The 26584-nt window shown below is 36.9% G+C and overlaps 1 protein-coding gene across 9 annotated transcripts in view; it reads left to right on the top strand.

The window, feature by feature from the left end:
- The window catches only part of NRXN3 (neurexin 3), a 1636170-nt gene extending 1610224 nt beyond the window's left edge, over positions 1 to 25946 (top strand). For 4 of the 9 annotated variants that reach the window (XM_030931539.1, XM_030931540.1, XM_010382733.2 and 1 more), the window contains one exon: positions 23154 to 23946. In XM_030931539.1, coding sequence (XP_030787399.1) covers positions 23154 to 23455 — 302 coding nt within the window. In that variant the 3' untranslated portion in view covers positions 23456 to 23946. Of the gene's footprint in view, positions 1 to 22529 lie in introns of all 9 variants that reach the window. The other 5 variants (XM_030931537.1, XM_030931538.1, XM_010382736.2 and 2 more) reach the window with 3 other exon arrangements.
- Positions 25947 to 26584: the final 638 nt, after the last annotated feature.

Here is a 26584-nt window from a genome sequence, read left to right on the forward strand (position 1 = left end):
CAGTCTTTTTGAGGAACCCAAGCAAGCCTAATCCACATGATTTTACAAAGACAATGCTTAGTACTTTATGAGTTTTAAGTCTCAACTTTCAGACTTAAGACTCATAAAAGTTTTAATTTTTTATCCCTTAAAATGTTATTTTTTGGCTAATAGCATTGAAACAAACGTCACTATAGATTAATACTATGACACAGGAATAAAATTAATGAGCAGACATTCTCACAGGGAAGGACTGTGTGTGAACACGTCAAACTTATGCATAAAGGTGGAGACTGTAAGCGAGTTCCAGGGTTTCCCCATGCTGACTTTTTAAATTAAACGTGGCAGTATTGCTACAAATAAAACTTAGTGTTTCTCAATTTTTTTTAGATGGATACCTCATGTGGTACTCATATGTAGTGTGAAAACTTAAGTAGTACATCCATCTAAAGCAGCACAAGCAAAATATGTCAGCATCTTTTCACTATTACCACAGAGAAATAGTGTTAGAGACCGTATTGAAAAAGATGACTGTAGTCTGGCTGAGGAGATATTAAGTGACCAGATGGCCTCTGGCACTTCTGTTTTCAAAGCTGCCTATAGCACTTTTCTTACTTTGTGACACCAAGCTGCATGCCATGCTAGTGTCTTCTCCATCCTCGAACATCATGACACTGAGAGACGATGGGATGTGTTTCTGAAGGGGCACAGGAGGAAGCTCATTCTTGTGCCTTCTGGCCTGCCTGAGACTGTGCTAGCAATACAGTGTCACTGTGTACAAAAGAAGCCATTTTTCTTAACACCTTTGAGCCATTAATGAAACCTACCAGTTTGGGGTGGTCAAAAGACAAAATTACAACAAATTTAGCTGAAAGATACATTGGTTTTACTGGCAGTGGTAGAATTGGGTAATACCTTATTCTATAAAATAGTATGTTTTGATGAGCTGGGCAAGGTGTTGTCTGACTTTATGGACAGAAAAGGACTGAAGAAAGCAGAAACAGAATGAAAAGTAGACCAGCTGTTTCAACACTACCTTCTTTCTAGGGTTTAAGCAAAGGGGACTTTCTTATGCTGGATCAGGTAAAGGGCCCCTTCTGCTTGGTTGCTGTGAGTCTCCTGTTTAAAAAGACAACAAAAACACCACACACAAAAAACCTGACCCATTATGGTTTGGTCTGGTTTGCTGAGGCCAAGAGCAGGAGTCTAGTCTAAAACAATGGCCTCCCCTAAACTTGAATAGGGTTACATTATAGAATAACATAACAGGAAATGAAAAGAGAAATGGGATGCTCCTTAACAATTGGTTTATGGGGCTTTTTAAAAATTGTATATAGAGTCAATGATGAATTAGGATGCGGTATGAAAGAAAATGACACAGGACAGATATTCAGAGATCATTTGCTCAGTTTTAAAATCAGATTATTAGTTTTGCCGTTGAGTCGTTTCAGTTCCTTATGTATTCTGGTGATTAATCCCTTGTTAGAGGAATAGTAGCAAAATATTTTCTCCCACTTTTTGGTTGTCTCTTCACTTTGTTGATTGTTACCTTTAGTGTGCAGAAGGTTTTTAACTTGATGTAATCATTTGTCTATTTTTGCTTTTTTTGCTTATGCTTTTAGGGTCTTACCCTCCCAAAAACTCTTTGCCCATACCAATATCTTACAGCATTTCCCCAATATTTTCTTCTAGTAGTTGCAGAAAGCACTTGTAATTTAACAACTCAGCAAGGGAATCAAGTCATTCAGACCAACTGAAGCTTTCAAAATGTTACTGCTTGAGTGGGCAGAATATCCAAAAACATTGTGTGATCCTAAAATCTACATATTAGAAACTGATACAAAACTTTCAATGTATCAGTAAGATGATAATTACCCTTATAACATTTCTGGAAAGCATGTATGTATGTATGTATGTACGTATGTATTTAAACCAATGCTTGTATATCTAGCATCTCTTTCAATTGACTCAAAACCCAAGGAATTTTATCTCCATTTTACAAATAAGAGAGATTATGACTTATTTCAGGTCACAGAAGTTGGATCACAGCTGGAACTTTAGTCCAGCCAGGTCTAGAAATTCAATTTTCTTTTTACTTTCATGACTAAGGACCACTGTATAACTCTGAGGTAAAAAAGAACAAACATAATGAAGTTATTTAGAGTAGTGTTTCTAAATCTAATTTTGCATGAGTCCCTTGGGGAACTTTTAAAACATGTAGATAACCAGGCACTTCCTGCTATCCTTTATCCACTGCCCCTAGCAGAGAGACTTAGTATGTCTGGCTTAGATAACCTGGGATTGTGCAAAAAAGTAAATCTTCAGAGTCCCTCTGAATATGAATTCTCATTATGCAATTATGACTCCTAAGGCTTAAAAGTATGAAATAAATCTGTAGAGATCTTAGGATCTCCTGTGTAAGTTGTTTTTGTGCCTAAAGATTAGCTTGTTTGTAAGTTCCCACACTCAATAAGAACTGAATATTTTTAAAAACTGGTGAAGGGTGGCACTGTATTTTAACATAAAACATACAGGACTAGATACAGTCATGGCTATATAATTTTTTAAGTTGTATAACTTTGGGCAAATTACTTAGCTTATTTCAGCCCAGATTTACTGCTATGTAAGGTGTAATTATAATTATTGAGTAAAATAAACTATCTAAAGCATTTAACACAATGTCTGGCAGAGAATAAGTTTTTAATACTCTTAAAAACATCTCCTTCTGGAGGTAGGCTTCTAGTTAATTAGTGTTTTAATTATGTAATTATAATTTATGTTTCCTTTCTCTTTCCTCATATTTGCTAGGAAAACACTATGTGAACCACTTGATCATACTCATTTGTTTCTAAGCATATATCTTAAGTAATTTAGAGACCCATATTCATTGAGCTTTTGGAATGACTAGACAATTTCTCAACGCTTCCTGCCTAATCTACAGTTTAGTTTACAAAAGTTAAATAAGCTTACGATGTGTGTCTCATCCACCCAAGGACATCTGCAGGGCTCCTCTATTGTAAGTCAGCTGCCTAAGGCTCAGGGTAGACACAGTCAAAGCCGTGTATAGTTAGGGTACATAATCTTGATGTCAAGTGCCGCAGTCTTGGGCAAGCTTTTCATCTTTTTATGTAAAACTGATTTCCATTAAGTATGAAAAAACCTTGGTGGTATTGATTTTATGAACCCTCTACATTCCTTGCAATGAAGGTAGATTTTAGGGTAAAAGAGGATGTTTGCAAGAAACAGTGAGTTTTATTGTAAGAGAACTTACGGGCCCTATAGAGAGGAGAAAACAGGTTGGAATGTCCAGCTGCTACCACCCAATGGGATCCCAGCACAAAGAAAACAGTCAAAATTACTTTCATCATGACAGAGAAAATGAGCTTTGGGGGATAACAGAAGCAAAATAAACCTTTTTGAATAATTTATTATTCTATAAACACAATCATAAAGTGTCATGGTATCAGTTCGGGAGAAAGGTCTCACTGCTCCTGTGTTCTATGTCAGTGGCTGCAGGGCCACAGCAGGCAGAGATAACCAAGCACGTTTTCACTGCCCTGATCACCATTCCCCCATTAATAATTTGCTTGGCCCGTTCCTTCCTACTGACTGAAGAAAATCAATGTCTGGCAGCTCTAGGTTGAATTACTGTTTATTTTATCTTTAGCCTACACAACTGCAAAACGAAAGCCTGAGTTTTTCAATGCATATTCCAACACCTGTTTATGGAAAGGAAAACAAGTCAGATAGTGATGTATTTTTTCAGAGAGTTTCTTAAGCCAGCTGTGGATGACAAGGTCCAATTTTCATTGGAACTGCTAACTAGAACTCAAGGAAATCCCATCTGGTTTAGAGAAGAGTAAACGAAAATAAAACAGAATTGTGAATGCAGTGCTTCAATAATGAGTTTGCAAAATATGTATCCACTCCCTTGGGTGGGCAAAACACCGTATTAGGAACTATAGAGGACTGCAAGTAAAAAAAAAAAAAAAAAAAAAAAAAAAATCAACAGAGTGGCCTGCTTTTGCAAGATGTTCATGGCTATTCCAGGCATCCTTTCTTCTTTCAGCAGTGATCTCCTGAATTATTACTGTGTGCCTGGCACTGTTCTGTGGATTACGGACAAAGAGACAAAGTCTCTGCTTTCTTGGAGCTTATATTCCAGTGAAGTGGGAGAAGACTAAATATAAATACATGGGCAAAAGTCAGCTAATAAATACTACGCAGAGAATCATGAAGAGTTGTTGTCCAGTTAGTGAGTAGGCTGGTTCATTACTAGTGAAGATGTGAAGGGCCTCCGAGAAGTAAAATTGGAGCAGAGACCTAAAATGAGAAAGAGTTAGCCATGCACTGAGCAAGGCAAGGGGTGTTCCTGCAAGGGAAGCCAGAGAGTATGGCCAGAGCCCGAGATATCCTGGGTCTGGTGTGTCATGGATGAGACTGGAGTACTGGAGTAGGCAGCTGGCAGGTCACAGTGGACTTTCCCAGTGAGTCAGGGATTTTGGTTTGGGGAAACTTTTGAGGATTTTTAAGAGGAAAGTGCTGATTTGATCTGATTTTTATTGGATACTTTAAGAAATAAATTTTGTTTGGTATACTTAAGGAATGCAACATGATTCTATGAGATATATATATATATATAGTAAAATAGTCACCATAGAGAAACAAATTAACATATCCATCATCCCACATAATTATACATTTACCCCTTGTGTCAAGAACAACCATAATCTGATTTAGCAAAAATCCTGAATACAATACACTATTATTAACTACAGTGCTCTGCACATTCGATCTTTAGACTTGTTCATCCTAAATACCTGTTACTTGGTATCCTCTCACCTACATCTCATTTCCTCTCCCTCCTCCCACCTCTAGTAACCACTGTTTTATTCTCTATGTGGGTATTAGACATTGTTTTTTAGATTCCACATGTAAATGAGATCATCTAATATCTTTCTTTCTATGCCTGGCTTATTTCTCTTAGCATAAAACCCTCCAGATTATGTATATTGTAGCAAATGGCAGGATCTCCTTATTTAAAGCTGAATAATATTCCACTTAATATTTCATAATGTGTTCATCCCTTGACAGATACTTTGATTGCTTTCATATCTTGGCTAATGTTAATATAGGTCAGGTTTGGTTCCAAACCATTTCAACAAAGTGAATATTACAATAAAGCAAGTCACATGAATTTCTTGGTTTTCCAGTGCATATAAAAATATATTTACACCATACTGTGGCTTATTATATGTGAAATAGCACTATATCTTTAAAAAAATACTTTGATTAAAAATACTTTATTGCTAACAAAAATGCTAATGATCAACAGTATTCAGTGAATGTTTTTGCTGGTAGAGGGCCTTGTCTTGATGTTGATGGCTGCTGACAGATCAGGATGTGGTTGCTGAGGGTTGGGGTGGCTGTGGTAACTTCCTAAGACAAAAATGATGTTTGCTGCATTGACTGATCTTTCTTATCACAAAAGATTTCTTTGTAGCATGCAATGCTGTTTCACAGCATTTTAATCAGAGTACAACCTCTTTCAAAATTGGAGTCAGTCCTCTCAAACTCTGCCTCAGCTTTATCAATTAAGTTTAGGTGATATTAATATTTAAATATTTTGTCATTTCAACAGTGTTCACAGCATCTTCACCAGGAGTAGATTACTTCTTCTCATCCATAAGAAGCAACTCCTTAACCATTAATGTTTTCTTAAAAAATTAATTGTAACAGTTTGGGGGTTATAGATAGTTTTTGGTTACATGGATAAGTTCTGTAGTGGTGATTCTGAGATTTCAGTGCACCCATCACCTGAGCAGTGTACATTGTACCCAATATGTAGTGTTTTATCCCTTGCCCATCTCCCAACCTTCAAGTCCCCAAAGACCATTATGTCATTCTTGTACCTTTGTGTCCTCATAGCTTACCTCCTACCTGTAAAAGAGAGCATACAATATTTACTTTTCCATTCCTGAGTTACTTCACTTAGTATAAACAGCCTCACACTGCATCCAAGTTGCTGCAAAAGACATTATTTTGTTCCATTTTATGGCTGAATAGTATTCCATGGTGGATATATATACACCACTATTAAAGTTTTATCATGAGATTACAGCAATTCAGTCACATCTTCAGGCTCTACTTCTAATTATCTTGCTATTTCCACTACATCTTCAGTTACATCCTCCACTGGTCTTAAACCCCTCAAAACTCTCCCTGAGGGTTTGCATTCAACTTCCTCCCACCTCCTGCTAATGTTGATATTTTGACTTCTCTCAAAAATCACAAATGTTCTTAATGGTATCTAGAATGGTGGATCCTTCTAAGAATTTTTTCAATTTATTTTTCCCAGATCCATTAGAAGAATCACTATCTATGGCAGCTATTGCCTTACAAAACGTGTTTCTTAAATAATAAGACTTTCAAGTCAAAATTGCTCTTTGATCCATGCACAGCAGAATTGATGTTGTGTTAGCAGGCCTGAAAACAATGTTAATCTCCTTGTATAGCTCCATCAGAGCTCTTGGATGACCAGGTGCACTGTCAATGAACAGTACTATTTTGAAAAGAATCTTTTATTCTGAGCAGTAGGTCTCAACAATGGAATTAAAATATTTAGTAAACCATGCTGCAAACAGCTGTCATCTAGGCTTTGCTAGTCCACTTAAAGACTACAGGCAGAGTACATTTAGCATAATTCTTAAGAACCCTAGGATTTTTGTAGTGGCCAATAAGTATTGACTTTAAGTCACCAGCTACATTAGCCCCTAACTAGAGAATCTGCCTGTTCTTTGAAACTTTGAAGCCAAGCACTGACTCCTCTTCTTTAGCTGTGAAAGTCCTAGATGGCATCTTTTTCCAATATAAGACCATTTTGTCTACACTAAAAACCTGTTGTTTAGTGTAGACACTTTCATCAGTTATCTTAGCTAGATTTTCTGGATAACTTGCTGCAGCTTCTATATTAGAACTTGCTGCTTCACTTTGTGCTTTTATGTTATAAAGATGGCTATTTTTTTTTTTTCTTAAACCTCATGAACCAACCTCTGCTAGCTTCCAACTTTTCTTCTGTAGCTTCCCCATCTGCCTCAGCCTTCACAGAATTGAAGAGAGTTAGGGCCTTTCTCTGAATTAGGGTTTGGTTTACAGGAATGTTGTGGCTAGTTTGATCTTCTATCCAGACCACTAAAATATTTTCCATATCAGCAATAAGGCTATTTTACTTTCTTATCATTCAGGTATTTACTGGAACAACAATCTCTTTCAAGAACTTTTCCTTTGCATTCACAACTCAGTCAACTGTTTGGCCCAAGAGGCCTAGTTTTTGGCCTATTTCAGCTTTCAACATGCCTTCCTCACTTAGCTCAATCATTTCTAGCTTTAAAGTGAGAGGTGGGTGACTCTTTCTTTCACTTGAACACTTAGAAGTCACTGTAGTATTATTAATTTGTCTAATTTCTATATCGCTGTGTCTCAGGAAATAGGGAGACGGGGGTAGGGAGACAGACAAGGAGAGACAGAGAGAGAGAGGACAGACAGACAGAAAGAGAGAGAAACAGAGAGAGAGAGAGACAGAGAGAGACAGAGACAGAGAGACAGAGAGAGAGACAGAGAGAGAGACAGAGAGAGAGACAGAGAGAGAGACAGAGAGAGAGACAGAGAGAGAGAGAGAGAGAGAGGAGGAAAGGCAGGTGGGTGAAGAAGAACACAGACAATATTAAGTTCACCATCTTTGAGTGTGGTTCATGGCACCCCAAAACAGTTATAATAGTAACATCAAAGATCACAGATCACCATAACAGATATAGTAAGAAAAAAAGTAGAAATGTGAGAATTACCAAAATGTAACAGAGTTGCAAAGTGAACACAGGCGGGTAGAAAAATGGTGCCAAATAGAGTTCCTGGATGCAGGGTTGCCAGAAACCTTCAATTTATTAAAAAATATCTGTGAAGCACAGTAAAGCAAAGCACAATAAAACAAGATATACCTGTATTTGTTTCTAAATATAAAAATAATGTTTTTAATGCTGAACAAAAATGTCCCATGTAAAAACTTCTTGTATTATCTGTTCCCAAACTCAGTTTCCACACCGAATTACAGTAACTAAAAAGGAGAGAAAAACCAAACTTTCAAGATGGAAAGGAGAACCCAGGACAGCCTCAAACACGACACTTAAAATAGTATTTCTGCAAATTCTATCCCAAAATCTCTCTTCTTTGTGACCCTACTGTACCCTACACAGATTTTTATTGACTCAATATTCCTTTGCACTTAATTTGTTTTTCAGTCTCAGCTAGACCTGAAACAACTTTAGGAAAAGGATAGTGCCGTCGTGCTTACTTTTATTTTTCCTACCAACTAGAACACTAATAATCATTCAAATGTTTATTGAATGAAGTAATGGATAATCAAATGAATTAGTATAATTAGTTGCTTATATTTTACCCCCCACATTAGCCTATAGCTTTAAAGTTGTAGTGACTACAATGTCTAGTCATTTAACCTCACAGTGTAGATTTGCACAACTAGTAAGATTTTGAATGGGAAAGTGCTTAAAAATTCTAAAGTGCTTCTCTAATGTTTGTTACTATTGTGTTCAAAGACTGTTAGCTACCAAATGAAGGTTTCATATTCAACAGAGGAGTCCGAGTCTCAGATAATTGAGGCCTGTGCTACTCCAAGTGTGATCCTTGGAGTATCTGATTCAGCATCTAACAAACAAGAATTACCTCAACCCAAAACCCTAACCCAAATAGCCATTATTACTACTTCTTTCCAATCTCTGTCTCCACCTTCTCCAATAATGATAAATTCTTAAAGCTTGAATACATCTTTTAATTATAAATTTGGGTTATTTCTGTATGTAATTTTACAGTTATTTTATTTCATTCTTGTGAGTTAGAGTTAAGCTCTGAAGAGGTCTTATTTTGATGCCTTTCCATAAGATTGTATTCCTTTTTTGGCAAGAGAACAGATCTGGAGTTGAGCTCCTGCCCTCTATCAAACTATGAGATTTGAGACAAGTCACTTGTCCCCCATGCCAACCCCTGGGGCCTCACTTTTCTCATTCAAAAAGATCAAAGACTTTTGTCCTAACTCATGAATTTGTGAGCATTACATGTAAAATTACCTTAGAAACTATAAAATATTCATTTCAAATGCACCAAGATGTTATTAGCTATATTTTCTGAGCTCAGCACTCCTTGATGGTCCTGAAGAGACCAAAGGGGCTGAGGCCAAAGAGAATTCTCCTTAAATCTCTTGGAAACAACCTCACAGACCTTAGAATTGTATAGTAAGATGACAGCATAAGGGAACAGAGGGTCAAGGTAGTGTCTTAGCTGCTTTCTCCCAAAAGTGTTGATACTGGTTAAGATACACAAAAGGGAAAACCCACCCAAGAAATTGCCAGCAATTCTTTTTTTTTTTTTTTATTTTGATTTCATGCTAATTTAATAATCATGTCTTATTGTAACTAAGCTTTTCTTCATCAAGAATATTATAAGCTCCTTGATGCACAGGCTAAACCTTTATGCTTATGTGGTGTTTTTTAATCTGTCTGGCATAGAGTAGGGCACAACATAGGTCTTCAGTGTGCCTTTGCTGAATTGAAATACAAAAAAATAGCACATCTTGCAACACTTGAAGCTCATTTTTATAAAGTATATGTGTGTAGTGGGGAATTCTAAAAACTATTTTTTACTGGCATTAGTTTGTTTAATCAAGAGGAAATATCCTCATAAAGTAAAACAAAGAGAAAGGACAGTGCAAATAGCACTCAAAGCTTGAGCTTAGCAACTGCTTCCCTCTTCTTAGTCTTGCCACTGTGTGGAATTTAGGATTTATATATGCAGATAGCTTGTTACTTGCAAACCATTAGACCAAGCTTGTCCAACCCACAGCCCACAGGGTGCATGCAGCCCAGGACAACTTTGAGTGTGGCCCAACACAAATTTGTAAACTTTCTTAAAACATTGAGTTTTTGCAATTTTGGGGGGAGCTCATAAGCTATTGTTAGTGTTGGTGTTTTTTTTTATGTGTGGCCCAAGACAATTCTTCTTCCACTGTGGCCCAGGGAAGCCAAAAGATTGAACACCTCTGCATTAGACCCTTTTAATACTATTATAGATAATATATTTTTCAACATAAAAAAATTACCTGTGTACCAGTCAGAAATGAAGGTTTTGTATGAAACATTTTCATTCTATAGTATGAATAGCCCAAGAGTCTCCTGAGTATTTCTCCAGCTCTGGCCCCTCACCTCACCATCTCTTAGGTGGCCCCAGGTGTGGCCCAGTTGTTTTAATCTTCTGGGTGATCTGATTCAGACTCTTGACTTTAAATGGCTTCTATATGATGATAATTTTCAGTTTAAGCCTCCCTTCAGAATTCCAGTTTCTCAAATCATCTGGTTATTCAACATTTCCACTTTGATATTTAAGAGACACTTTGGGTTCAGAAGAGCTAAAACAGAACTTTGGATTCCCCAGACTCGCATGTCCTCCAGAGTTTCTCATCTCTTAAATTTGATTCAGGTGTACAAACTCCACATTTGTCATCATTCTTGGGCCCCTGTTCCAACTCTCTTCCCTACACTCAGTCAAGAAGTCCTGTTGACTCTACCTTGATAACAAATTGCTCACACGTTTCTTTTGCTCCAGCTACTCATGCTGTAGTGTAAGTCACCATCATTTCTTGCTTGAACTCTGCAATAGCTGCCCAATTGATCTCCCCATTCTACTTCTGCTTCCCTAAAATCCATTCTCCATACTGAAGCCAAAGTAATCTTTAAGAATTATACATCTAACCAAAACACTTCTTCACAGCAAAGAAATCAATCAATAAAATGAAAAGGTAACCTACAGGTTGAGGAAAACATATTTGCAAACCATATATCTAGTAAGGGGCTATCTTCCAAAATTTATAAAGAACTCACTCACACAGCTCAATCACAAGAAAACATATAACCCGATTTTAAAAATAGACAAAGGAACCTGAATAGACATTCGTCTAAAGGAGATAAAAATGGCCAACATATATGTGAAAAGATACTTAGCATAACTAATCACCAGAGACATGCTAATTAAAACCACCATGAGATATCACCTCATATCTATTAGGGTAGGTATTATAAAAAAGACAAGAGACAACATGTGTTGATGAGGGTGTGGAGAAAAGGGAACCCTTGTACACTGTGGGTGGGAATTTGGATTGGTCCAGCCATTACAGAAAACAGTATGGAAGTTCCTAAATTAAAAATGGAATTGCCATATAACCCAGCAATACCTTTTCTGAGTATATACCCAAGGGAAAGGAAATTACCATCATGTAGAGATATATACACTCCATGTTCATTGCAGCATTACTGTACCATATTATGAAACGGATTCCTTCACCTCTTTTCTGAGCACCCTCCATGTCTACAGAGGAAGTTATGAGGAATAAAGGTATATGCAGGGCTCGTTTTGTAATGCTGACAACAGCAATCCTCACATCCAGAATTCCATGTACATGTACAGGTTCTCTACTTTCATTCTAAGTCAAACTGTGATTCAGAAATGAGCCATCCATCCTCCCAGAAGAATTCCTCCATTCACCCCATAGACAACAAAAGTCACAATCTATGAAAATGTTTTTCTATATTTCATAGGAGAAACAGATGCAGAGGCTTAACTCATGCATCCAATGCCAAAAGTCTTCAAAATCTTCATAAGTTATTTGTTACTCCAACTTTTTTCTCAGCCGTCCCGGTTTGTAATTTTTTAAATCTTTACCCAGTGTTGCACGAAGACTGTTGAGATGGCTCCCTCTGCCTTTATCTCTCTAGTATTCTCCCTGAGAAGTTTAAAATATATAATGTCATGCAAAGTAATTCACTGGGGCCTTCCTCTTGGGCCTCACCTCTATACACTGAAGACAATGCCTTCTAGCAAGGAGGACCCATGCTTCCGGAGAGGAGGGCTTGCAACTGGAGTAACTTGAGTATGTCTTTGGGATTCTTGAGCTCAGCCCCAAGCAGTTCAGAAACATTTCTTTGAAACAATTTCCCAAGATGAATTCTAACAACTGTAATATGGCATTTGGCATTTAAAAATTTTTGATTTTACATTTAGACAGGGCTATTAGGACATGGTGGGATAAAAATGGTTGTATCAAAATATACTGTTTCAAATCAAATTATTGTATTATTTGTTCTCAGCGACAAACATAACCCAAACACATTCTTAATACCCAGAGTAAAGGCATAGCCACAAAATCAGGCAGTTATTAATACAAACCTAGTGTAGATAGTTAATGAAAGATGAAAATGAAGTTGTGACCTGATTATGAACTACTATTAGCAAGCAATGTCATTTTGTATCTTAGAGACCAAACAAGGTTTATGTATGTGAACTAATGGTTGACTTATACAGTAAAGATATACATGCATTATATTCAGGCTTTGTTGGCTTCATTTGAAACTACAGCTTCCATGGGTTTAAAAAATACACATATTATTTACAAAGTGACAACCCTAAATTTTCATATATTCAATTGTTCAGACCAGTGATTTCTAGAATGTAAGTGGTGTCCTACTTGTAAGAGTTTCAAAACAGGCAATTTTGGAATAGGTAAATTACTCAGTAGAAGGCTTAGAGAACCCAAATTGCTGATGTATCTTTTTCAAAATGCCTCTCATTATCTAGGAGAATGTGTGTCTTGCAAGTATCTTATTCTTTAAGTCTCACACTTAGACTGCTTATGTTTCCTACTTTGAAAAATTGTAGAACTTTGTTCTACAGATGTCATTTGATGCCTTTTGAGACCGACCATATATGCATTTATACAATCTTAATTCAATGTTAAAAGTATAATTAGTCCGAAAAAATCAACTAAATGGCAACAAGGGTTTTTCTTTTCCTATATTATTAATTTTTTTTCTTCCATCTATAACTTTCCAGCTGCTCTTTGTGAAGTTCCCAGAATAATGATTAACATTATTAAACCAGAGACTAAAAATCTTGGTACGGACTGACCCATGGGGACACATTGCTATAATTACTTTAAAGTAAAATAATAAAAGGGGCGTCCCATAGTGGGCAAAAGTCTAACTCATCCTCAAAATTTACTCTATTTGTCAAAGTCACCTGAAAGAGTTCTTAGGAGTGGTTGGAATTGGCTGTCAGAACCAGGTGCTCTCAAGTGTCTTGCCTTTGTGGTTCGCCTACCTGGGTTTCCCAGTCCTTGGTTGAACATTAATGTTCTCAACGAGATATAATACTGAATATAACTCTAGTGATCTCTTCCAGTGGAGGCTGAGGCCATTTCTAAAAATTCCTTCCCTTGTTCCTTCTACAGTATCTACCTCTCTGTGTGCGTGCATGTGAGAGGCATAGTTTTCCCTCAATGTACTTCAGATAAACCTTATTGGCATAGTTTTCCTCAAAGCACTTCCAGTAAACTTTATCCATGATTGTCCTGTAGTTTACAGACACTGACATTGTATTCGTCAGAGTGGAGAGGGGTTTTGCCACTCTTACAAAAAAAAAAAAAAAAAAAAAAAAAAAAAAAAAAAAAAAAAAAATTGGCTATTCCTTCATTTATCAGGCTCACTTTATTAACATTCTACTGTCATCATTGTGCCCTGTCACTTTGACTAAGCCCAGGAACCCTCCCACAGAGCAATGTTAATTATAACCCCTATATGCCTTATAAAATATGCCTTCTAAAGGCTATGAATAAATTTGGGATAAATTTCCTGAAGCAGAACTCATGAACCCATATGTATTTTGATTCCAATTCCTGTCAATACAGGTTCTAGTTCAATTCCTCTGCCCCCAACCCCCCGCCCCACACACCTCTCACATGCTTTCCTTCTAATTGGCAGGAAGCCTTCAGATGTCCTTCACCCCTACTGGAAAGGCATGAAACAAAACGCAGTACTTTCCTCCTACCCCTAAATTGGTTTTGTCTTGCTGACCCCCTAATCCTAGCTTGCTGTTCTGTTTTTCTATTTTCCCCTAAATGCAACTTACTTTAAGCATGTGTTAACTGGATTAACATTCCTACAATTGAAGGATAGTAAATGATAACCCATTTGTCAGTCTAGCTACTTTCTTCTCTTTTAAATGTCTACTTACGACGTACATCCAGACTGCACGCCCTTTTTATTTTTTCAAAGCAAAGCCAAAAATAAAGAAAATGTAAAATTAGGTTTTAAAGAAAATGCACAATCTGTTTTTAATTTTGGCTCTCACAAAAAGGGGAATTAACAAGCCAAAAAAGCAAAGCAAAAAAAACGTGTCCCCTGACTGCTCTGTCTGTGCCTTTCAAGCCTGTGCGTCTGGTTGTTCATCTCTGAAAGTGTGTGAAATATTTTTTTTCTTTAAACTTTTTGGTTTTTTTCTCCCTTCTTGTTTGGGAATTAAGTGCTTTTTATATTATATATATCTATATATATATATATCAATGTGTTTATTTTAATTGCTAGATCTTTATCTTATATTTGATTTTATCTAAAATTATGAGAAAAAAGTTATGAATTGTTTTCTGCAATTTTTCCCCACTCCCTCTTTAAATGTGGAACAACTTCAGCTGCAGAATCCTCACATCCACGTCTTTCAAATTAGCCTGGTCTCCTTGCCAATTGCGTGCAACCTGGGTGGCGTAAGGAAGACAGATGATGTCATTTGGAAAATACCATTTCTCTATAGAGATGTAATTAGCAACCCAGTGCATGGGCCCCCTGCTTAGTATTGCCTCTCAATCACCTCTGTAGATTGCTAAACCTCCCCAACTCTAGATGTGGCTGTGTGGCTGCCGATGAAGTTGTTCAACTTGAATGCATAAATCTAGTCTTCTTGTTTTTGCTTTAAACTTTTTGATCATGACTACTAGTATTTTATGTATTTTGGCTATTTTTAGTAGGAAAAAAGTTTAACTGTTTTTATTATTTGAAAATCTTTAATGAAACTGTAATAATTTTTGGAGTAATTGCATGTTGAAGAAGTTGCAGCTTAGGGTGTGTGAGATTGTCAGTGTTAGAGTTCTGTTCTTTATTTCCATAGATGGGCATGTGTAGGCTCATTTGTTTTTGTATATTGCCCATCCCTTCCTTACAGCCAGAAGCTCTAATGCAGCTAGATCACTCCGTGCCGCCCTTACATGGACATGGCGACTCACTTACACATTTACTCCTATCATCTTCATCTCCTGTGTAGTTCACTCATAGATATGACCCTCCCCTTCCTGCATCTTTCCTTCCCATACTCCCCCTTTCTTTAGCATTGTTAAAATTTATGTGCTGTCATCCATCTCCCTAAATTAAAGAAAGCCTACAATTTGTCAAAAAGACAAAAAAAAAATTAAGTATATATCTGAAAACCTATAAATGCAGAAATTCATTCAAAACCCGTTAGATTCATAGAATTTTTTGAAAGGTAAATTATAAAAGTAAACAGGTTTTTTGTTTGGTTTTTCAATCATAGCAATCGGAATTATTTTAAATTCAAAAATTGATGCCCTCCCAAACCCCCCAAAGTAAAAATTTGTTAAAGTGCAGATTTTTTTTTTTCTTTTTATGTTATGTGGTGTGGATGTATGTGTTGTTGCCTCCCTGTATCATCCTCTGTTGTAAATTATTATATTTGAAAAATTAGACATTTTGCTCAAAAGTTTTTAAGAAATGACAACAAAAAAGCAAGTTACAAGAATGTGGCAATTCTATTTGTCCAAGAGCATTCTTACACAACTTTCTTTTGTAAATTTTTCTTTCATGCCAAAAAACATGCGGGCAATTTGTTGATGTAAGTTGACTATAAATTAATACAGTATGCTTTTTTAGTTTAAATTATTTTGCCTATATGGAAATGATTTCTTTTTTTTTTCCCCCAGAACAGCCTCTATTTTTAATTTGCTTTTACTTTTCTTTCTGTTCTTATTATATTGTGAATGCCTCAATGTTATTTGCTCTCCTTCTCCCAGCTTACTTTAGCTATGAAGTTGATTTTATTTTCTACTATATAATTTTGAAGACTATATTTTATTTTTATTTCGTTTGTGTCTATTTGCTGAATTTTCACTGTTATGTTTTGTGCTGAATTGCTTCTAATAATCAATGTGAATTCTACTCTCAGTAGAAGGGGGTTAAAACATTATCCTTACCTCCCAAAGAAAGCCTGGCCTCTTTGCCTGAACTTTTTCACCACCATTTTAAAGTCTTGAAAGTAGTGGTAGGCTCTATTTGGCATCCTAAAATTGTTTACAGCCAGTGGGAGGCCTGTACCCCAGAGGAAAATGAGTTGACTTAGCTCCAGGTAGTAATAGCGGTAATTGCATTCTTTTAAAATTCCTTAAAAAGCATTTAGGAAATTAGTTATTTTCCTTCAGCAAAGGGGAAAATAAGGTACTCTCAAGTGACTATGGTAGAGTTTGGCTATCCAGGATTATACTCTCACCTTTGCTTCAGGCTACAAAATCAATTATACTGAAAATGAAGACATCAAGAATCCCGGGTGTTTCGAGTACTGTTCTGTGATACTGACGCCTTCCAATGTACGGAACTAACAACTGACAAAAACACAGACACACACACAGGAGGTGCACACACATTCTCTCTCTCCCTCTTTCCTTTGTCTTTTCTCCTTTTCCCTGTTTCATTTCTCTCAAGGATTTAATCAGGTAAGCTTTCAGGGATCTTAAGATTCTACCAAGAAGAAAACATGATGATTTTCAAACCTAAAGTTTTACATAGAAAATATTTCAGGTAGGTACTATCATCGTGTAACTACAGGCTAAGAATATTCCTTGACCTTAAGATTATTTGGACCAATGCTGCCTTATGCGCTTCAACATACATAAGATTGGTAAGAAGCACTACATAATTTTTTAGTCAAGAAATCACTTGTTTTGCTTTATAGATATTTGTGTTATTTGAAACTGTTATAGAAATATCAAACTGAATGGTAGATAAGAGATGTTTCCAAGCCAGCAGCTTAATGCTTGGGCTCTCTCTACCTCAGTTTATATGATTTTGTGTTGTTTGACATGCTGATAATATTTTAGGTCTAAAACTTAGAACTTCCTAAACGGGATGTTGTTTTATCTTGTTGCTTGTTAGAATATTTTCTTTCTATGAAAAAGATATCCAAAGGTAAATTTAATAAAAGGTTATTTAAAAAAAAATACCAGCTCTTTGAATTATTCCTTATATTCTATTCTTTAAAATAGCCTCAATAATCTAGATCCTATATAATTATACTTCTACTTTAGCATGAAGCCACTAAATAAAAAGGGTTGGAAGAAAGTGATTATTTAAGTATTTACAGCTCAAATACATTAGTAGAAATAACAACATTAGTACCTAGCATTCCTGAATAGCAGTAGGTACTGTGCTAACCACCTAACATATTTAAAAAGTACTTGATATGCATTATTTTAATATTTGCATTGATGGTTTGAGGTAGAGTATTTTATTATTCTCATTTTCCATAGAGTTTAAGAAATTTGACCAAATTCCTAGAGCCAGTGGGAACTCCTACAGAGTTCTAATGCTAAGAGTCAGAGTTACTTCAGAGGCAAAGCTGTTAATCAATAAGCAAATGAAACACTCCACTTGACATTTCATGTTTTATAATATATAATAATATCAAAGGGCTGTGGCCCATCTTATTGTTGAAAATATAATCTGTAGTCTTTCAAAATCAAACCTATTTCAGAAAAACCCTTTGCTGGGGTGGAAGGGTGGTGGGGAAGGCAGGGAGAACGCCCTACCTAGAAATTCTCATCCTGTTAAAATATAAGTTAAGCCCCTTTGAGACACCTGAGTTTTTCTACTGTCTTCTCCCCAGGTACTTGCCCTGTTTGTCCATGACTCTTTATTCCGAAGGTTGACGGAGGGCAATTTCATGGTTACAAGCTTTATGATATTTATGTGTTACAAGTACACATTTCCATGTCACCAAAGAGCTAAATACTTTTGAAAAATTAATTTTGGGGGGGAAAAGAATGATTTCCCCCATTATGTGAATTTTCAAGCAGAAAATTAGAATAATGCAAATAAGAGATGAGGTGAAATACCCAAATATATAGAACAAGAATTCAAGGAATTCGAGCATGGTGTCCTCTCCCAGAGTCTCACTGTTCAGGTATTTTCGTGAACTCTCAAAACCCACATATCTCCAGAGAGGCAAGGGTTGAAACTTCGTGCTTCTTGTTTTTTTGTTGTTGTTGTTTTTTGTTCTTTTTATTTTTTTTTCAAAGATCACCCAATACATTCACTATCACCCACAACATTCTCACAGTTCAGAAGAGTTCTATTAAATTTTTTATACACTGTCTTTTTTGATGGCAGTGAGCCCCTTTTGCTGGACATCAGCCCTAGAGGCATGAATTATATATCTACAAATACACTCAAAAAGCAAAAAGTCTGAGAAGCCTTCAGGGCTAAAATAGACCTTTTATATCTCTAATGATCTCTCTAGTTTAAAGTAAAGCACAATCCTGCTAAAAAGGGGTACGTATGCCTGATTTTAAAATGCTAACTTTAAGGAATACAGATAGTTTTTATCCCAAACTAAAGAAAAATTCTGGCGACGGCATAGGAAATTAGGATTTTGATGGATTACAGGTTTTGTATTACTCTGCCCATAACTCTTTATGACTTTGGGTTCTTTACTTCCATGAAAACTTTTTTAGGCATAGACACCTAGTTGATCACTGACTTCATGGTCTCTGGGAAGTACAGAAAATAGTATCAGCCACTTGAACATTTCTCAGAGTAGTCACTTTTGATTAAAATAAACAAGAAGGCTTGAATAGCTTCCCATCAAACTTTTTTTTGAGGCTGAGTCTCGCTCTGTCGCCCAGGCTGGAGTGCAGTGGCACGATCTCGGCTCACTGCAAGCTTCGCCTCCCGGATTCACCCCATTCTCCTGCCTCAGCCTCCTGAGTAGCTGGGACTACAGGTGCCTGCCACCACGCCCGGCTAATTTTTTTTTTGTATTTTTAGTACAGATGGGGTTTCACTGTGTTAGCCAGGATGATCTCGATCTGGTGACCTCATCATCCGCCTGCTTCGGACTCCCAAAGTGCTGGGGTTACAGGCGTGAGCCACTGCACCCAGCCAAACTAAGTTATTTCTATTAAGGTCCTAACAGTAGGAGAAATACATCACTTTCCCTTCTCAAGTGAGGTGTGCCTTTGATCCCCCCCCAGGACCCTATTATCATCTGCAATCTTAAACACAGAATTTAGTTTTAAAATTAATTACACTAACATATACACTTGTCCCAGGCATCTTTCATGTTTACAGTTATCTAAAATTTTCTACCTGTTTTCATTAGAATTCCTATTTGTCATAAGGACCCCTCTGTATCCCAGTTGACTTCATTTTAAACTAAAGGCAATCTTCCCACTTCTTGAGAAGCCAGGAAAGAGGGGTTAAGAAAGCTTCTACCACTTCCTTGTCTAAAAATCAGCATGATTTCGGCTCAGGTTTTCCCAACAGAGGGTATCATTTATCATTTTTTTGCTGCTACTGTGATTAGTAACAAAATGGCAAAGAAAACTAGAGATCAGTAGTTCTGAAAGATTTTGTTTTCTAAACTCTGAAATAGCATACCCATCATTTTGGTTTTAAAATAAGCTCTTATCATTTCAGTTTGGGACTCACCAGGCTTTTAGAAGCTCTTTATAAATTAACAAGCTTCAGAACCCTCTTACTATACAGTTATAAAAAATGTGGTTACTCTTTTTTTTTTTTTTTAAATCTAAGATACTTGCATTAAATGTTAAATGAGAGGGAGATAACAAAGGAAAGTTAGTTTTTTTAAATCTAAGATACTTGCATTAGTGTGTTAAATGAGAGGGAAATAGCAAAGGAAAGTTAAGTAATTCAACTGCAGAGTGAACAGTTTGTAGATTTTGAAACAAGTACACTGGAAGCTTTAACTGGTATTGAGAAGAAAAGCAAAGAGGAAACTAGGTTAAAGGACAAGGAATAACTGGTATCTTAGGAAGCAAAGGCCCGGTGCAAACAGTTTAAATATAAAGGCAAACTTTTGGGTAAGAGGCTAGGTAAGGGGTAGATTTGTCATTGCCATAAGGAACAAATGACTAGGTGTTTGTGCCAACAAAGAACACACATGTTAAACCTTTGTTATAGATAAGTTAAAAAAAAATCCTGCCTTGTCCTCTGAAGGTAAGTAAAATTGTGCCTGAGAAATTCATAAGGAAGCTTTAGACAGATTCCATGGGCCTTCACTTCCTCTTTCTTATCACTGCTCTCCTATTACTCAAACATTGCCCTCTTTCATATATCACCTTTCATATATCTACCACTTGGGGCCCCCTAGCAGAAGAATAATAAAAATGTTTGCTCAGAGTTAGTTTTAGGACTGGCTTACCTTTAGGGAACTGCATTCCAAATCCCATTTATAAAAACTAGCAAAAGTGTGTAAATTATGCATTAAATAAGTTGCAAGGCATATGAATTATATATGTTCACAATGTTAAAAAAAAAAAATAGGTGTCTGCTGGTCTAGTCCAGCAAGTGTGAATCTTTGGCAAATCTGCAAAGATCATATTGCTCAATAGTCTCAAACTCTAAGCACCAGAATAGAGGCTCAGGTTTAGAGCACATACTATAAGATCATCTTGAGAATCTCAAAAAGGTGTTGTTTTAATTTCATAGTAAAATTATCACATAGGCCAGAGATGACACTACAACATTCTGTTGTCCCTTTCCTTCTAAATGATACACATTATATACTTTATCAGCTCCCTCCCAAACCCAGTTTCTTTCTGCAGAACACAATTGTCATTAGCTAAACAGGGAGAGAATAAAGGCTTCTGACATGGGCACCAGCAGTTTCTCAGTGCTTGAAGGTAGGCATTAGCTTTCTCCTCAGGAAGCCCTTCTCTTAGCACACCTGAAACCTGGACAATTTGGATGCATGGGAAATGTTTCAAGATGCAAGGTGTGGAAAGCTTGCATCTTGAAATGTTTCCTGTGATTCAAAGGGAGAGTTTTAATTCGTGAATCGATCTTCATAGGAAAAACCCTGGAAGACTGTGTAAACTCCAAGGCTTATTCACTTGGAGTGTCCCTAGAACTCTGGTACTGAATCACCTCCTTGTCTGGCTTTGTTACTGATGAGGTGGGCACCTCAGCTACAGTCTTATCTGTTAAAAGCTACTCAAACACTGACTATACCATCACAGCAAAGTTATTACCAAGTGTAAGAGACACAATACGCAGTACCAGTTGGCAGCTCAGTGGGTCCACTCAGAAAGAGGCCTTCAACAATAACGTCACATTAGTATCTCAACTTTCTAACTAACTAGGGCAGGGAAACATTCGTACCATTCCTGCGAGTGGATTTTTTTAAGTGATAGTGGGAATACATTCTTCTGGAATACATTCAATTAAGAGACACGAACTGTGATTTCTTAAGATTCTTCCTCTGCTTGGAAAATAACATTATAAAAACATTGAAGAGAGATCAATTATCTTGCTGCCATAGATACATAGCAATCTTGGCCTTACAGCCAGGTAAACAACCACTACTGCAGAATATTTGTGGCACCCATGATCTGCAAGGCCCTGTGATTTAATGAACTATTCTGAGCTTTCTTTCCCAACGTAGTCTACATGATTCTAAGTGCAATAACAAGGGTCTATGGGTAAACCGATATATTTTTGCCACACTAGTTAGGAATCACCAATTTAAAAAAACTCACTTTGCTAAGTCAACACTTGTGAGTCTAAAAGTTTCAAGTCATGGATATCTAGGCTGGGTATTTTGAAAATCTAGCTTCCAGCTCACAATATATTGTATATAACATGAAAGCAATGCATACAAATATTAGACTAATGCGAGGCAAGTTGTCATTTAATAATCAGGGGAATTTCTGGAAAAGAATAGTCAAAATGGATTTGTTAGATGAACATTTTTGAATTATTATAAATACCTATCACTCAGCTTATAGTAAATGAGGACTGTGATTAATAAGTGTGAAATAAAAGTAAGTAACTTAAGAAAACACAAAGGACACAATATTTTATGTTTCTTGATCTTGGTCTCAATAAGATGGTGAATAGGTCATTCTCATCCTCCTGGGAACAAATAAGTAGAATCCCAAGAAGGCAATAAAGAAATCTTAAATACATGTTAATAAATTCATAACTTAAGCACACAATGTGTACAGGTACCCACACACGCCAATTTTGATAGCCAGCCAATATTTATAACAATGTCACTGAATGTCCTCAGCCCTTAAGCAGATCCTGGAAAGAACATATATAGTTGAATTCTATCTAAATAATTACTTGAGAGTATCTTTAAAAATCTAAGCCCCTGATCTAGGGATTTCAGGTTTGGGAGGCAAGAGGCATATAGAAGGCTCCAAATCTGCCTAGAATGATTAGACTCCATTCAGAAAAGATCCAGATCATTTTATTATAATTGCTGAGGCATAATCTGTGAACTACACTGGTTGAGAGTAACTACAGTTGTGTTTACAAATATACTAATTCTGTTTTTCTTTTTCTTTTCCATCCCAGGAGGTGAATTAGTTATCCCTCTTCTTGTAGAAGACCCTTTAGCTACCCCTCCTATTGCTACTCGTGCACCTTCCATTACACTCCCCCCTACCTTTCGCCCCCTCCTCACCATTATTGAGACCACCAAAGATTCCCTGTCCATGACCTCTGAGGCGGGGTTACCTTGCTTGTCGGACCAAGGCAGCGATGGTTGTGATGATGATGGCTTGGTGATATCTGGGTATGGCTCAGGGGAAACCTTTGACTCTAACCTGCCCCCTACTGATGATGAAGATTTTTACACCACCTTCTCCTTGGTAACAGATAAGAGTCTTTCCACTTCAATCTTCGAAGGTGGCTACAAAGCACATGCGCCCAAGTGGGAATCCAAGGACTTTAGACCTAACAAAGTCTCCGAAACTAGTAGGACTACTACCACATCTTTATCCCCTGAGCTGATCCGCTTCACAGCTTCCTCCTCGTCTGGGATGGTACCCAAATTGCCAGCTGGCAAAATGAATAACCGTGATCTCAAACCCCAGCCTGATATAGTCTTGCTTCCGTTGCCCACTGCCTATGAGCTAGACAGCACCAAACTGAAGAGCCCACTAATTACTTCCCCCATGTTCCGTAATGTGCCCACAGCAAACCCCACGGAGCCGGGAATCAGACGGGTCCCGGGGGCCTCAGAGGTGATCCGGGAGTCGAGCAGCACAACAGGGATGGTCGTCGGCATTGTGGCTGCTGCCGCCCTCTGCATCTTGATCCTCCTGTACGCCATGTACAAGTACAGGAACAGGGACGAGGGGTCCTATCAAGTGGACGAGACGCGGAACTACATCAGCAACTCCGCCCAGAGCAACGGCACGCTCATGAAGGAGAAGCAGCAGAGCTCAAAGAGCGGCCACAAGAAACAGAAAAACAAGGACAGGGAGTACTACGTGTAAACATGCGAACACTGCTCACACGCGAGTTTCACAGTTATTTCTATCCACGCCTATGAATCTTTGGACGGTGAGATCTCACAGATGTCAGAACTGCTGGAACTATGAAATGGGGTATATAACCACGACTCTGGTGGGGAAAACCGTTTTTTAAAGGACACACACACACACAGCGATGCATCTCTCTCTGAAGCTCAGCCATGGCTGCGGCAAGGTCCCAGCGGTCACTGGGAGACAGAAGGTTTTGTGCCCTGCTGTATCATAAAGCACACACTTAGCGCTCTGGAGCCGGACGGTGGCTCCACCACTTCCGCAGGCCTGGAAGCTTCCTTCTCCGGAGGACCTTTTACTAAAAGGTAGAAGACTTCATGGCTTACTTGTTCCATAACTCCAAGTGAGTCTGTAATGATGTTTGTGAAGCTTGACTGTAACCATGTTTTTTCGGTTTAATTATGTAAAAAAACAAAACTACAACAACAAAAAAAGAAAAAAGTAAAAAAAACAAAAACAAAAACAAAAAAAAAAAACCACCAAAAAACAAAAACAAACAAACAAAAAAAACCCACAACCCTTATCTGGTTCTGACCAGTGTGCGTGTAACTTTAAGGTCTGAGGGGAAAAATGGCTTTCGGGTTTTTGTTTATTTTTTTGATAATGACTGGACATCAGAAGAGGAAAAAACTCAAAACAAAATCGAGAGAGACTATTGCCATATGAACTCAAAAGCTACCATGGTGTTCACTCTACATATCAGGTTATGGTGTCTCTAGAATCTGTTGTTTGTTTCCTATAAGATGCTTTGCTGAACACATAGCAAAATTCATGTGACGGATGATAATATTGATTCGAAAAGCTGGTCCCCCAGGATCTAATTTCAGAATTCACCACCCAAACCCCGAACAGATGGGTTTAGGGCTGGTGTTATCAGAGCTATTGGCTTTACTTAACAATATCGTTCCTGTCCATTCACCCAGCCACATTGTGTTAAAGAAGAAAGCCCCACAAACTAAAATAGCCTTTCCTAGGGAAGAGGAAGGGGAGGTGGGCTGGATCTGTGACTGATTGAAATGCATGCAAATAAAAAAGACAATATTAAAGTCTGTTAATTTATCAAACCAGACAGGGGAGTTCAACTCGAGATGGAACCACAAAAGGTCACACAAGCCAAACATGTCATGCCAGAGTACAAAACACATAGTTCTTTCCCCGCCCCAAACATGACAATGGTTTTCATAGTGGTTTAATTTTGTAGCCTGACATTTATGGATAACTCTGTCCTTCCATTTGCTCACTTCTCCCTTCACCCATCTTTTTTAAAAACAAATAAATAAATGAATAAAGCTGCTGTGACACACACACAAAAGGAATTTAATAGTATAATATATATATAAATAAATATATATACAGATATATTTATCATGGTATGTTTGATGGGATGACTGACACAGGAAATCTGTTAAAGTCTTGAAGTGGAATGAGAATGTTGTTTTAAAAGAAAATAACAAAACAACAAAAAAGCAAACCTTAAAATGTGAAGAAAGTGTGAATTTTAGTTTTGTCACAGTTAACTGTGTCAAAGAGAATTTAAAAAAATCTTCAGATTTTGTTTACATATTTTACTACATCTTTGCTGGTATAATTCCTTAGCCACCTATGTACATACTGCTTTAAGAAATGTCTTTTTTTTTTTTTTCCTGTTCATTTCTGTTTGGTTTATATTCTGGTTGTCTTTTTCTTTTTGTAAAGAGGAAACAATGTACAGAAAAACAATAAACTGGTTGTATGGCCATAGCTATCCAAAAAGCAAGAGACAAAGCAAGACAAATATTCACACAAAAATGACGTGTGTCCTCTGGAGGGTCAGAGATATACAATTTCTTTTGTACAGATGAAAATCAATCAGCTGTTTAGATTTAGAAATCTACTCTTGCTGGTCTTTGTAAGTTGCATGAATATTTGACTTTGAAAAAATATCTTAACGACATGGGGCAAAAAGCGCAATCTAAATGGTAGCCTTTACTAATGTGTATGGAAAGAGGTGTTCCTCATTATCTAATATTTCAATGTGTTAAGAGTTTAATTTTTTTGTTATCATTTTAAAAAGACAGGATTATAAAGAGATATCAAAGCACGATTTTAGATAACCTAAATGGCCCAGCCTATACGAAGTTGATTATATCTCGATGTCTGTAAAAGATTGCTGTTCTTGGAGTCTTGAGGTCTTGTGAACTGATTTCCTGCTTTCTTTCATTTTTTCAATTTGAGTAATAATACATTTGTTATATTCCTTTGAGTGTACGTTTCTATTTGGACAATTTTATGGGAACATGCGCATTCTCTATGTGAGCTTCTATCATATTCCTGTTTTATTAGCAGAACCTAAAGGAATTTATTTTATGATGTTGTGACATTACTGCTCTTTTTTCTTTTCTTTTAGTTCATATTTGCATTTTCGTTCAAGGATATGCTTAGCAATAAAATGTTCTTCCCAAAACCTTGTGTGCTGATGCACTTTTATTTTCTTAACATTTGATAAAAGCTCACACTGAAGCTAAGTTACATCTTATTAAAAGCCCAATAAGAGCTAGATCACTTTCATGTGATAGAAAATATTCTGAGCAGTTACTAATTATTACATTCAGTCATCAAAATGGCATATTTATGAGATAATTATCATCTGTTACTTGAGGCATTATTATTTAGATTGCTGCAATAGAATAACCAGGAGGGAGTGCATTTTTTCTGAAAAGATGATAGAAACATTGTATTCTGGAAAAGATTATTGGATACTGTGTTTTTTAAAAGCATTTGGTACCTTTTACGTATTTTCTGTAAATCAAGCTTAAAACAGTATTTAAAACTATGTTCACATAGTGCCATAAGCACTAGAAAGTCTTAGATGTCTTCTTTCCAAGCCTCCCACCATATTAAAATTTAAAATTAGAATCCAAAACCAAAATTTAAATGAGTGCTTCAATTTTAACAGCTTCTTACTAGAATTTCTGATTACAAGTTGTGTCATACGTTCATTGTAGCAGAAATGTCTCATATTTTTGGTTCTCTAAGCACACACTTACTTGGCCAATTGGATAATCCATCTACCCTATGTTCTTCACTATGATCTAGAAATAT

This window comes from Rhinopithecus roxellana, chromosome 5 (genome assembly GCF_007565055.1).
Source record: "Rhinopithecus roxellana isolate Shanxi Qingling chromosome 5, ASM756505v1, whole genome shotgun sequence".
Lineage (NCBI taxonomy): Eukaryota > Metazoa > Chordata > Mammalia > Primates > Cercopithecidae > Rhinopithecus > Rhinopithecus roxellana.